The sequence below is a fragment of the Macadamia integrifolia genome, chromosome 8, assembly GCF_013358625.1.
Source record: "Macadamia integrifolia cultivar HAES 741 chromosome 8, SCU_Mint_v3, whole genome shotgun sequence".
Lineage (NCBI taxonomy): Eukaryota > Viridiplantae > Streptophyta > Magnoliopsida > Proteales > Proteaceae > Macadamia > Macadamia integrifolia.
Genome location: NC_056564.1, coordinates 1507369 through 1522052, shown reverse-complemented (window position 1 = coordinate 1522052; position 14684 = coordinate 1507369). Strand labels below are relative to the sequence as shown.

Below are 14684 nucleotides of genomic sequence, written 5' to 3'. Positions count from 1 at the left end.
TTTTTTTTTTTTTTGGGTAAAGATGATTCTCAATGGTTGATTTGTGTGTAAGTTTACAAAAATTAAAATACAGAACAAAAGATCATGTGATGATCATAGGATAATATGAAGCAGCGATGATGATATTGATTCATCTTGCCTGGTGATTCGTCAAGGAAATTTTGGAATTCTGAATATAATACGAAATTTAGGAGAACTTCTAAGAGCTGGCTCATTAGGGGAATTCAAGACCCTTATCACCCCTCACCAAATTTCTCACGGAATCGATGTGGATCAGCCCCATGCATGATTAATATGGGATCATAACATATTACCACACTTTCAAATTGTTGTCAATGATGATTTTTTCTTGAGGTAGGGATGCAAGCCGACGCCACATCTGCTCTGATACCTGTATATCATTGGTACGAAGCTCCAAATAACTTGCCCCTAAAAGTTGGCTCATAAGGTGAGGGGAACCCTAAGACTTCATCAACCAGACACACCCTGACAAAACCAATTTGGGATCAACCCCTCCAGATGATTGATATGAGATTGTAATACATTAGAGTTTTAATCTTGCCCATTTGTCATCGAAGGAATCACACTAATATATGTCTTTTGGATGTTTACCTAAAAAAATCTCGACCATGGTATTTCTCTTCAACCTCAAAAGCAAAATTTGTGTCCTCCGCTAAATCTTTCTTTAAAATTTTACTAAAACCAGCTAACCTAATACAGATTTTTCTGTATCATCAGTTTGTAAAGCTGTCTTACAACCCACTTTTTGGTTTATTAGTTAATGCACTCCAAACGACAAGGAACTTCTTCTTGTAGCGAACATTGTTCTAGTGAGTGCGCAGTTTTCCATCTACCAAAAGGTCCCGAACCTTAAAAATGGAGATGTCCCACTTTGGCTGGTGAATAAGGATAACTGGGTCGTCCACCTGTAAATACATATCCAGTATCTCATCTCAACCGTATGTAACTTCTGCTTCAGAAGGGTTTCAGAACACAACGGGGCATCCATTGGTCTAAGATGGTAGTAGACATAAGAATAGAAAAAAGTATAAAAAAAGACTTAAAAGAAAGTAAAAAAAGGTAAAAAAAAAAGTAAAAATCAGTAGTCAAAGCAGCATCACTAGAACATCTCCTACAAGAGATCAACTACATAGATTCTTGTTCTCTATTTACCTTTATACAATCATACTAGAATCGAGCATTATCATGCATATCTTTTTTTACCACTTTATCAATAGTCATTTTAGGTTCACCTTTCTTCCGCATTTGAAGGTGTGAAAGGTGTGAATCTCTCTCTCTCTCTCTCTCTCTCTCTCTCTCTCTCTCTGCAAATCCTGCAGGGTTTTAAAGCTTGGGATTGGTTTCGGTCCAACGGATCAATTTTTCAGGAGACGTAATGCTCCTTCGGCCGTTACTGTAACGTTTACGCTACCGACGGTGGATCCTGCCCAGCAACAGTTCCATCCGAAACATGAAATCGGCGTTCCGAAGCGCTCTTATGGACCTTACCCTATAATTCTAAATTATAACTGTTCCTAAAACCCAGAGGTCACATTAACATGAAATCCACTTGTCGGAACGCTCTTATAGTCCTTTCACACTCCTTAAACCCTAATTGTAATCTTAAATCTTCCTTTTCTCTTCTCCAAGTTCGACGGATCAGTGCCATTAGAGTTCCTCTCTCATATCCTTCGTGTTTCAGAAACGTATACGTTCGGTTGATGTGTTCAAATTCTTCATCCTCTACAATGGCGGACATTGGAGCTTATTCATCTTCCTCCTCTTCCGTGGAGAACCAATTTGACAATTTCCGTCTTCAGCTTGAAGAATCTGGAAGATTACGGGAGCGCATTAGAGCGGTTTCGTTGGAGATGGAGACCTCGACCCGGCTAATGCAATCGAGCCTCCTCCTTGTTCATCAATCTCGGCCTGTCCCAGGTGATGAAATGGATGATACGGTTCCTATTTCCTAATATGTTCCATCTTTGTTTTTCATCTTTCACAGTTTCATTACTCGTATTTTGGTTATTTTTAATGTTGTTCTTCTGCTTTTTCTCTCTTATGGCATTTTGCCATGTGAGAGCTCTTGTTGCTTATCCTTCTTTATGTTGTCTGTGGAGTTTTGCTTATATGGATACTATAACGCGATATTTTCCAAGTCCTTTTTCAGCCCCACTTCTCTTCTCTTCGTTACAGTTATTTTCTTAAACACAAACAAAAAGTCTTTTCGTTTGAAGAATGAACTTAAATCTGATCTCATTTCCCCCTTGTTTTGATGCTTCAGAGGTCTTAGAGAAGGCAAAGGTCCAGATTGATGTTCTGAAAGAACTCTTCCATCGGCTTGCTGAAATCCTCCAGGAATGCCCTGGGCAGTATTATAGGTCTGTGCCATTTGTTTGGAAGTTGGCCGCATTGTTCTTTTACCTTAATTATCTGAATGGTTTGAAAAATATCTTCTTTCTTTATTTTTTCAGTTTTACTTATTTGTGGTTAATGTTAGATATCATGGTGATTGGAGGAGCGAGACACAGACGGCCGTCTCACTGCTTGCATTTATGCATTGGCTAGAAACAGGAAATCTTCTTATGCATAAAGAAGCTGAAGAGAAACTTGGATGTAAGTCAAAAGCAACTTATCATCATTTTTTTTTTTTTAAAATTTGTTGGTGATGTGTTTATCTGCTTTACTGTTCTTTTTGCTGTTTCCAAGGTGTTACTGTTCAGGTTTCTGCATTTAAGGATGAAATTATTATTGGACAAACTATTTTGTTTTGCAAGGCTAGCCATGGTCTTTGCTAATTTCTTATGGAGGATGATATATGAACTTTTGCAGCCTATAATTAGTGATTTCAAAGCACAGTGGTATTTATATATAGATCAATGGAACTGCCACATGATGCTGGGATTCTTTTAAAGGGATTATGGTCTGGGAAGTAGAGGTTATGGCAGAATTTTACTAGAACAAAGAAAAGCTATCATAAAGCATGTGATAAGGGTAACAATGCAGGTGAAAATTGCCAAAGGAGGACACATTGTTTGTGAGAGGATACAAAGCAGGGTAATTGAGGTAGTGTCTAATGAGTCACAAACCCATTCTTTTCTTGTAGCCTAAATTTCATCAAGTCAAAATTCATTGTGATGTGGATCCGGGTTCCAAAATTCGGAATCGGATCGCTTAGGAGTTCACAATTAACAAATAATTCAATTTAAACAAACCAGTGGTAGTACTGTAATTTATGGCACAACTTAAAAACCTTTTTTTTAGTGAAACAGCTGAATGAGGACAGATCTGGAATTAATCCCAAAGAAAACTCAATTCTGGAATTTTAGTTGGTGTTTCTAATAAACAATGGCAGAATTGTAATTATAAGTCACCAATCTAATTAATGGGAAACAAGGAATAGCGTTAGATGAGGGAGGGGTATTCTGGAATTAGAAATAAAGAAACTCAAAGGGAATTAAAAGTTATAGGCGGGAGTATAATAGGAAAAACCAAATTAAAGGGTTTTAAACCACAACTCACGAGTCTATCTCTCATTTCTTGGACAAGCAGCAGGGGCGGAAGAATCCAGCAGATTGCGAGGGCTAAATCTCCTTCAAATCCCCTCTATCAGGCCTGAGATTGATCCAAACGACACTCTGCGGCGAGAAGTCTGAGTGGATCTTCATATTTTCTGGTTTTTTTTAATTCTCAAAATTGTGGCTCTATTACTGAGAGCTCTCCTTTACTTATAATAATGATGGGGGTTATATCAAATAGAAACTAACTTTAGTTGCCAAAAACTGAAATAGGAAACTAAAAATTAGAAACTGACCTAGTTACTAAAACTGAAAATAGAAACTTACAAAATAGAAAGTCCTTTAGTTACTAAAACGGGAAATAGAAACTTATGACTGAAACTTAGAAACTAACTAGGTACTGGAATTAGAAAGTAAATAACCCCATCTAAAAAGGAAACTAAAGAAAAAGAAAACAAATCAGTGAATCCCGTATGTAACCTTAAAACCCCTAGTTTAGGCCCATAAAAGTGACCTATTACACTCAAAACACATGGGTTCAAAGGCCCAACATGTATAGAACCCAACCCTAGGCTTATTACTAATAAAACAAACCTAGGTTAGTGAAGAATCTGCATCACTGAGATTCCAGGTGATGATGCTTCACTAAAGGGCCTCTTGATTTTAGATGGGAAATACCTCAGAACAGCAATGCAAACAGGGGTTGTAGTGCCTGCAAACAGATATGGCGGTAGGTTTAGGTAACATGAGTTGCAGGTTTTTGTTTCTCACAGCAAGAGTCACCTTCAGGCCTGATATTCAAGGGTTAGAGTCACCTTGGGGAGGGCTTCCTTCAACCAAAAGCTCAGTTCAGAAACCTTAAAGGAGAAAGAGATCGATCCTTTAAACTGGGGCTGTGTCTACTGCCCAGAACAGGGAACTGATAACAGCAACAAAGAATAGGAGTAATAGGAAGGAGAAAAGAAGAAGATAAGAAGGAAAAAGAGAATAGTCCAGAGAGAGAACTTCAGAGAAAGAGAACAAGAGTTAAGCAGCCCACGGTAGCCATAATTTCATCCAAAATCTAATTTCAGTTTCATTCAATTCTAATTCTCAGTTGAGTTCAATACATCTATTTAAAGACTGAAAATAGATCTACTTTCCTATTTGAAACAAATATTGCATCTAATTAAAATAGAAATAAATCTCACTCAATTGAAAATCTACCATACTAATACTAACTCTAAAAAGGAAAGAAAAGGAATCAAATCAAAGGCTATCTCAAGCCCAACGCCCAACTGCATCAGCTCTCCCGGTCTTAAAAGAAATCTACTCCGTTGAGTCAAGTTATGCTCCCAAGATACCCTTGTAATTTACTCGCCGATGAGGTGGCAAGTATCTCGAAGCAAACGATGGGAGTGTAACTCCGTGATGAGGAATAGTAGGCTGACGTGTCACTGGAGTAGGAATCAGTCGACGACGTGGCATGTCTGATAATCTGTGTAGCTTCATCAAATATGTACGACCTCTTTGCTTTACCTTGATGGTGTTATGTGCACTATCATAGAGAATGCTTGCGTGCCGCTGCCAAGGTCACCCTAAAAGAATGTCGCAGTGTGCCAATGGGGTGACCAAACAAGTCACATGGTACTGTAGTGGCCCAAACTGTAGATGTATTCGAACGACTGCATTGGCCTCTTCTCGAGCTGTGGGTCCAAAACCTTGCATGTGGATCTTCTTGAAAAACTGCTTCTGTGGAAGGTTGTGTGTTCGAACAAAATCAGTAGATATAAAATTTGCTTCTGCCCCAGTATCAATAACTGTATGAACATCAGTGGGGTCGGAGCCGTGCAGGAGAGTATCCTTCTGTCTGAAGAGAGGAGCCTTGTCAACTAGCCTATTTGAAAATGATGAAAGACTAGCTGAATGAGCTTCTACATCCTCTTCATCATCATTGACAATATCATCATCCTCGAGGGGATAAGGATATAAAGCAGGCTCATCATCTTCAATTTTCTCTATCGGTTGCTTCTCTGCTACATTCACAGAACGAGTCCTGCATACTCTTCCAATAAATATACTTCTTTGCAGCTGTCTTGGCATGAGCCGCTGCCACATCAACGAACCTGAAATCAGTGTTAGCCAACTCAAGTCGGATCTTAGTACTTAGCCCACTGATATAATGCATCACCCGTTGCTGGTATGTTTCCTGAAGTCGACATCTTGAAGACAATTTTTGGAACTCAAGGGTGTAGGAATCCATGTCCTTGTTACCTTATTGCAAATTAAGCAATTTATGGAACATTATCTTCTCATAATTAAGATGAACAAATTTTTCAGTCAGAATCTGCTTCATGACCTCCCAATTGGTAATGAGTCCTAGTCTTCTGACAAATCTTGCATGCAGTACATCATCCTACCATGAACATGCATACCCAATGAACTTGGTGAGGATGAATTCACATTTTTTCTAGTTTGGAAGAGACTTCTATGCAAAAATCCTTTCAACTTTGGTAAGCCAGTCAAGAAATTCCTCAGGTCCTTTTTCACCACTGAACTCTGGAACCTCAACTTAGATGCCATAATCTCTGTCAGAAAATTGCCGGGTAACATCCTGTGGGACAACTGAGTTAAGTTGTTGCCTCTGAGGTGTATCTTCAATCCGTAGGGCATTAAACTGAGGAGGTGGTGTAGATGGTCCTTCATCGACTCCCATTTCAGACTTTTGCATAAAGGCAAGAATCTTAGCGAGGGCACCTTGAGTGTCATCTATGAACTTGTCATATTTGGACTCATTCTTCTCAATCCTAGTATTAGTTTTCTGTTGGTTCTCAAGTACCTCACGATACAATTTGTTCAACTCAGCATTAGTGATGTGACCTTTCATGGTTAGAGAAGTGTAGGAAATTTGCTCTAATACCACTTGATGCGGATCCGGGTTCCAAAATTCAGAATCGGATTGCTTAGGAGCCCACAATTAACAAATAATTCAATTTAAACAAACCAGTGGCAGTAATGTAATTTATGGCACAACTTAAAAACCTTTTTTTTTTTTTTAATGAAATAGCTGAATGAGGACAGATCTGGAATTAATCCCAAAGAAAACTCAATTCTGGAATTTCAGTTGGTGTTTCTAATAAAGAATGGCAGAATTGTAATTATAAGTCACCAATCTAATTAATGGGAAACAAGGAATAGCGTTAGATGAGGGAGGGGTATTCTGGAATTAGAAATAAAGAAACTCAAAGGGAATTAAAAGTTAAAGGCGGGGGTATAATAGGAAAAACCAAATTAAAGGGTTTTAAACTACAACTCACGAGTCTTTCTTCTCCTTTCTTGGACAAGCAGCAGGGGCGGAAGAATCCAGCAGCTTGCGAGGGCTAAATCTCCTTCAATCCCCTCTATTAGGCCTGAGATTCCAGGCGATGATGCTTCAATAAAGGGCCTCTTGATCTCATGTGGGAAATACCTCAGAACAGCAATGCAAACAGGGGCTGTAGTGCCTGCAAACAGATCTGGTGGTAGGTTTAGGTAACCTGAGTTGCAGGTTTTTGTTTCTCACAGTAGGAGTCACCTTCAGGCCTGATATTCATGGGTTAAAGTTGCCTTGGGGAGGGCTTCCTTCAACCAAAAGCTCAGTCCAGAAACCTTAAAAGAGAAAGAGGTCGATCCTTTAAACTGGGGCTGTGTCTACTGCCCAGAACAGGGAACCGATAACAGCAACAGAGAATAGGAGTAGTAGGAAGGAGAAAAGAATAAGATAAGAAGGAAAAAGATAATAGTTCAGAGAGAGAACTTCAGAGAAAGAGAACAAGAGATAAGCAGTCCACGGCAGCCATCATTTCATCCAAAATCTTTTTTCAGTTTCATTCAATTCTAATTCTCAGTTGAGTTCAATACATCTATTTAAAGACTGAAAACAGACCTACTTTCCTATTTGAAACAAATATTTTATCTAATTAAAATAGAAATAAAATCTCACTCGATTGAAAATCTACCATACTAATACTAACTCTAAAAAGGAAAGAAAAGGAATCAAATCAAAGGCTATCTCAAGCCTAACGCCCAATTGCATCATATTGGTATTGTGGTCAATAGTAATCTTATTATTTCTGTCTTTTGCTTCTTTATTTACTCGGTTAACGTTGGTAAGCTTCTCAAGTATGGTTTTAGGTCCTCAATATTAGTTAATGTGTTCAGTGATTTGAACCCAAGGTTCTAAATCTTGGCTTAGAGGCCACAGGTTACGACCGAAACTAGGTCGAAACCTGGTATTTTTTTTGGTCCAAACTCGAAACCTAGGTTTCAAGGCCCATAAAGTATTTTTTTGACTTTTTTATTTTTGTGCTGCCTATTTTTAACATTTTACACCTATTCCACGAATTAGTTTGATAGAAAAACCACCCAAAGTGGTACTTGTGATTTCGACCCAAGTTTGCTAGGTTATGTTGAATGCTATTGTAAACAGTAAATAAGCTATTAAAACAATCAAAACATATATTAGAATGGAAAAACAAGCATACAACACTCACCACTCAATTCCACGTGGAGTTTCTTGGTGGGTTCGTTTCACGAGCTGCATATGATTGATAAATCGGAGTCACTCCTCAGAATGCACCACATATGTATTCCATGACATTTTTTGGGCACAATTGTTCTAATATTCCATGACTGCCCACCAGTAAGCCCATCATCAACATATTGGAGGTATCCCCAAGCTAGGGAATGGCTCACTGAGACTGAAAATTGGTGGAGCTGGCACAAATGGTTGTGCCAGATACAAGGAACTGGGTAGGGCTGACACAAATGGTTGGGCTCTTCATCAACATATCAGAGGCATCCCATTATGAAAGTGTTGAATGCATGCGAAAATTTGAAAAAGTGGTGATTAATAAAGTAAATTGAATTTCTTGGCAAAATCGTCACTCTAAGAGTTGAAAATTGCAAAGCCTGGTGCTCTCGGTCAAAACCTGTCAAAATAAGACAGGTTTCGATGGAAATGGGAGATTTTAACTGGCTGGTTCAACCGGAAGTGGTCGAAACAACCGAAATATTTGAAATATGGTTGAAATTTGGTACGAGTCTGCACATGGAAAGCTTCTTAAACCTCATCATACTTTTGGGCATTTTAAAATCTCACTTCGCTTCTAAGAGAAATGGGTACTTTATAAGGCTTTTCTGAATGCTGATGCTATGCATTATCTGTCCTTTCTCTTCATGGGTTTATTGTTCTTTCCCTGCAATGCTTGATCACTAACATGGTGGAACTTTAGCATAGGCACTTTATAATGATTTGTAGCAATCCTCCCTGTTCTTGTTTCTTTATGCCATTAGTAATGGTTAAGTCGGAAGAGGATGTTGACAGTGGGTTTTATCTTCTGCATATTTTGTTTTTCTCTTTGGGCCTGTCAGAAAAAAAGGGGTTGTATGATACTCTTGTATAGTCTCTATCTTGAGTCTTGTATTTAATGTTTCATTTATAAATCAACCAGGGATATTTTTCTTTTGTGATGCTGAATGTGTTGATTGATTGTGCAGTGGATTCTTCTGAGTTTGGTCTTGATATTGAAGATTATCTTATTGGTGAGTCATAAACAATTTTAACGCAGGTTAATTTCTAATTTTGATTCCCTTGTGTTTGAGGCTGAATTTACAATCAGTACCCTCATTCATGAGACTTTTAATTTATAGGTGGCTGCATATGCTATACATTTGAAACTTTCCCTTTTTCTTTTTTTCCCAGTCAACTTTTTCCCCTCTTTTGTAGACAACTGTGGATTTATCTGTGTTACTGAAGTTGTTATCAACCCCGAGTCTCTGCTGATGCAGTTTATTATATGGTCAGACACATAGTTGTCAAGGCATTGCCTAGGTGACAAGGTATGCCTTGATGCCCAAGCCAGCCAGGCACCTTTTGTTTCAAGGTGCCCAAACCTAGATGTGGAAGGAAATATGCGTGTAAGATGGAAAACATGTCTGGTATAACTTATACAGAAAAAATAAGTGCGAAATGGCAAATGTACCTGTAATATGGTGCTCACCTTGGGCGTTTTGGCCTCTCGCCTTGGCACTGTGACAACTATGGTCGGACATGGTATATATTCAACATCATATATATTTTTACTTGCTATTACTACACTTTTGAGTTTTGACACCTATTTTGTGAAATTTGTTTTTCCATTTCACATCATAAAGGTTATGCTGACCTTTCCTTTTTGAAGTGAATAAAGGGCTGTCATCCGAAGCAGATCCTGCTTTTTGGCAGGGTTCTGGGAGGGGTGGGCTGGGGTTGGTCTAACCTTGAGCTTTCCATTTTTTTTCTTTAAAAGCACTCATAACGATGCCAGATCAATCAGATGTGATGGATCTGATTGGCCTGCGAGCAATAGATCTACTAATGGAATGGAAGATGTGGGTCAGATATGATCTCAGATCCAAATGTCAGATTTTGATCTAATGGTGGATATAGCTAGATCTGAATCTAGAACTAGTGGTAAAAAATAGTAGAAAGAATTACCAGATCAGACGGTCAAATTTTAAGAGAATAAATATTAGATCAATTTTCAGAACAATATAATTAATGGAATTTAATCTGGTACAAAAGATGAGATCATGAGAAAGGGTGGTTGATGGGTGTAAATAGAGAATAATGAGGGGAAAAAAAAGAAGATTTCGCTTTCCTTCGAAAATAGGATCTGAAGTTTAAACATGTTAAAGGAGTGAGAATAAAGGCTACCGATTTAGCAGTTGAAAGGTAGAAATAGTAGGAGAAAAAGGGTTTTTTTTTGGGGGGGGGGTCTTCCTACTGTAAAGGGTGAGAGGAGAGAAGAAAGGGAAGAAATAATGAAGAAATAACTGGGGGTTGGGAAGGAGAGAAAATAAGGGAGAGAAATTCACCCAAAAAATTAAAAATAAGGGAGAAAGATCGAACAATAATGGGAGAATATAAACCGTAGGACAGAAAAAAAAAAAGGAGAGGAGGGAAAAGAAAGATCTCTTATCAGATTGAGAGAGCAAAGAGAGAAGAGAGAGAGAAGATCCAACTCACAAGTTTCCAAACAAACAATTCAATCCATAAATTTTAAATCGTGGAGAGGGTGTTGGTTACATTACTTATTTATAGAAATAGAATTAAAATCTCCTAAATTGACTCAACTACTAGGACTTACTAGATTGCTAGATTGCTAAGGATTCTAAATTTCCTTAACTAACTCAAAGACTGCCGACTTAGGATAAGATAAATCCCTATCCAACTATCACCAATATGGGACCGGGACCCGCTAATAAAATAACAATTTTTGTGTATCCCTAAATTTAAACCAAGCCTTAAATCACGCCTGCATTAAGAACCCCAAATTATTTTTCTATTAGGAAAGCTAGTTACGCTGTACTGTCCCATACAAATTGTAGCCTCATTTATTAAAACACTCTTGCCAAATTTCCTAAAAAGGTCCCCATTGTTTTATTGAAGATCTGTAATTCTTAGATACAGAAGTCAGCAAAAGTATTCTTGGAAATTGCCTAACAAGCTTCCTTCATCATTCTCTACATCGATCTAGTTAATGGTTCCTTTTTGGTACTTTACTCTTTGTTTATGAACATTGCCATAGGATGATGGTTACAATTAGGGTATAAGGTAGGAGCATCCATTTATTGACCCAAATACTGACTTGTTTGGCCATGACAGTCTATTGGTAGCTTCTTTTAGCTATGAAAAGAAGGATTTCTAATGTGGTAGCTTGGATATTCTTTGGCTGGAGTCAAGACTCTGATATGATATAGTTTTGTTCGAATTTTTCCTACATAGGGAGGTTGGCCACCTTTTTCCGGCCTGACTTTAATGAACGAGCCAAACTTAAGCAAAATGGTACTTTCTTTAAATACTTAAACAAGTTAGTGAGTTTTTGAAAGTTGATCTGGGCTTTTTTTTCTTCCGATTTAGCTTCAATTACTAGCTGCCTGCTTGTGATTGTCTGTCTGATCATTATTCCCATTTTCATGCTTGTTTCTCATCTGAATAACACTGGGATATTTGGATGCCTTTGTATATAGACTAATGTAGTTCTTCCTATTATGCAGGAGTCTGTTTCATGTCAAATGAATTGGTAAGGGACTATCTATAAACTTATTTTTCCTTCGCTTGCACAGACTGCTTGTATCTTGTGCATACATATCCTTTCTCTTTGGATGAAAGGACATAAGTTGCAGATTATGTAAAGAATAAGAAAAGGATCAGCTCAATAATATCTGAATGTTTTAGGTAGAATCTGATAAAAAAATTTCAAATTGCTTAAGGATCTGTTGATTTCTTAGCGTATTTGACCGGAATTTCATGGGTTGCTATTTTCAGATGAAGGAATATTTATTTTGGCCATTGATTGTGGTCCTCTATTGCATGAACCCAACCTTTCTTTCTTCCCCACCCTTTCCCTTCTAACCAACCCCAAAAGAATGGAACTACTTGTTTGAAGTGGATTCTTCTGACCATAACTCATCATAAACCTAGTTCTATGAAAATGTTACTGCAGGAGGAACTGATTGCTTTAAGTTTAATCTGAAGTATATTTGCTGTAGACGCCATCTTGATCCGTCAGTCTTCATGGCTTAGTGTTCCTTTCTAAACCTCAAAAGTCACTCACTAAGGAGGACCTCCATATGTAATTATTGAGGCTGTGTTTTGGTTGCACAGGAGGAAGTACTCCTGTGCTTTTTAGTAGCCTCTTTATGAGGTTGTATCTCGTTTTGTTGCATGAGATTTTTTTGAGGGGGGGAACATAAGAGGAATATTTGTAGTTAAAAGGAAGGGGACCTACTAGCCAGTACGATCAGATGGGGGACATTTTGTTGCATGAGATGAACTCCTTTCTCTGGAATGGAACAACTAAAATGGCTAAAATAAGCCGAAAATCTGCCAACTGCTCTTGTCAGCTATAACCTGCAGGGAATAAAAAGTGGAGGTTGCATGATTGCATCTAATTGGTGCTCAGCTTGACAAACACAACTTGAGAAATGAACGGCTCCATCTGACCAAGTAGTTGATATTTCTTGCATTTTTTTCAAGTCATTGACTCATTGTTGCTTTAATACATATCCTATTGGATCCAGGTAGTTGAATATTTACTCTCGGTGAGCATGGTATGCTTGGAGTATATTCAGATCACTCTGATAGGTTCATGTTAAGAATGACTACATCCAATGCCAATGATTCCCGGCTTCATATTTAAAGGGGTTAACCTTCAGGTTTCATCTGAGAATATTTCAAAAATGTCGTCTGATGAAATTGACAGATTCACTCGTAATAGTTTCAGACCCTATTTAGAAATGAAAGGATCTATTTTTCCTTGAATTCCTGTTGAGATTCAATTAGTTGCTTATTACTGTGATGCCATAATCAAGCTTTCAATGTTGCTGATTTAGAAAAGGCGATTCCCAAGCTTCAAACTATTCTTTCTAATAGGAGAAGACGTGTTTCAATGAACTGGGCTTCTATCAGTTGCTTGTTTTACTTCTGGCTATGGAATTCCATCACAATTCTGTAAAGTTAAAGTTGGTGCAGGATGGAAGAGTTGGCTAGTATGTTATAGATCTACCATGCTTGTAAGGTCTTGTAAAATTGGAAACAGGAATGCACCTATGATAGTTCTGTCAAGAGGACATAACAGGCATATGCATGATCTCCATTTGCTGCGCTATAAGATTTATTTTGGATGGGCATCTGAATGGGAAATGTTGTTTTTATCCATGTGGCAACTGCAGTTGAAATGTGTGCAGCAGCTTTTAGATACACTGTAATAAGTTGCTTCCCATGTTGAATATGTTCTTTCAATTTGAAATTTGAAATATGATGAAAGGTTGACAATTTTCACAGCCACGCTCTGTAACTTTTGATTCATCTGATTGGACTGTTCCTTTCCAGCAAATTGTGCAAACTGCTGCGATGCATATTGTGCAAACTGTTCCTTTCCAGCAGATTGACCCTAATATGAAAATGATGGGATCTTGCAGCCACGTTATGTGGTGAACCGAGTGACAGCAGGGGACTATGATTGCCCAAGAAAGGTGTTGAAGTTCTTGACAGATCTGCATGCTGCTTTCCGGATGCTTAATCTCCGAAATGATTTCTTGCGGAAGAAGTTTGATGGTAAGCTGTTGTTTATGCTGCTTCTTTCTGAACTATAAACTTGAACATGAGATCTGCTAAGAATAGTAGACTTGTAGTTGGGGTGGTGTATTAAAATTTGGCCAGATTCTTGTGGCTAAGAGGTACCGCTTATGCATGACTCCTTTTCTTCAATCTTTGGCAGGTATGAAGTATGACCTAAGAAGAGTTGAAGAAGTTTATTATGATGTTAAGATCCGAGGCTTGATAACTAGTGGGGACTCCTCAGGAGACCAAGGAATGCAGACATAGGTTCGAGGCCGGAATTCAGTCTACTAGTTGCTTCTCTCTATGTTCTCTCTAAATTGACACATAACATGAACTTTTTCTTCACAATACCATTGAATTTTTTTCTGAGTTCGAGTAAGGAAACAACCTCTTTGCAAAGATTGTACATTATGACACTCCACAGAACCCCACAGTGGTGGGAGCCTCCTGCATTGGGTATGCCCATTTTTTTACCATTGAATTCTTTGTGAAGTTACACAATATTGAAAAAAGCTAAAACAGATTTGAATAGGTGCCACGGGGGAGTTGCCTCAATGGGGGCAACATTAAACACAGTCCTTTGTTAAGGTTCTGTACCAAAAGAAAATCATATATGTAGAACCTTAAGCTTCGAAGTTACATTCTGTTAAAACACTGTCCTCCGTCGATCTCTTCCTAGGATGTGTTCTGATATGCCTACTGGGGCCAGCATATCAGATGGACCAAATTAGTCAGCCAATAACGTCAGAAAAGCCTGGAAAGTGATAAACCTCAGCACTGTGGAAACACATCCCATGTGGAGGTTGCCGAGCTGTAAGCCTGAAAAGCCATGATGGTTCACGAGCAATCACCTCACACCCATCCAAGGGAAAAATAATCCTCTATTTTTCTCATCCCTGTTTTTCTTTGTTTTGTTGCCTACAGAACGCGATACGTGGACAACTTTAAGACCAACACATCGGATGTAATAATCTTCATCCAATCTTGACCGTTAGTTTTCTTGTTGTCCATGTTTCGCATTCTGTAGATAGCAAAACAAG

General features: G+C 38.3%; 1 protein-coding gene across 3 annotated transcripts; it reads left to right on the top strand.

The window, feature by feature from the left end:
- The first annotated feature begins 1328 nt into the window (after positions 1–1328).
- Positions 1329–14043, top strand: LOC122087186 (translin). Of its 3 annotated transcripts, none has more exons than XR_006142691.1 (7): positions 1329–1938; positions 2285–2381; positions 2501–2616; positions 9036–9080; positions 11577–11602; positions 13417–13638; positions 13802–14043. XR_006142691.1 is itself a non-coding variant. In XM_042656230.1 (7 exons), exons 1-7 carry the CDS (start codon positions 1560–1562, stop codon positions 13906–13908), a joined length of 906 nt encoding a protein of 301 aa, XP_042512164.1. In that variant the 5' UTR covers positions 1340–1559; the 3' UTR covers positions 13909–14043. The 3 variants fall into 3 exon arrangements, 1 of the variants encoding a protein (XP_042512164.1); XR_006142690.1 differs by having other exon boundaries at positions 13414–13638; XM_042656230.1 differs by having other exon boundaries at positions 1340–1938; positions 13503–13638.
- Positions 14044–14684: the final 641 nt, after the last annotated feature.

Bases quoted from the DNA above. Each gene is read 5' to 3' on its own strand.
- LOC122087186 (XM_042656230.1), top strand. From the start codon at position 1,560: ATGAAATCCACTTGTCGGAACGCTCTTATAGTCCTTTCACACTCCTTA. The intron at 11,603-13,502 runs GTAAGGGACTAT...GGGATCTTGCAG, and splicing joins GTTTCATGTCAAATGAATTG to CCACGTTATGTGGTGAACCG. The intron at 13,639-13,801 runs GTAAGCTGTTGT...AATCTTTGGCAG, and splicing joins CTTGCGGAAGAAGTTTGATG to GTATGAAGTATGACCTAAGA.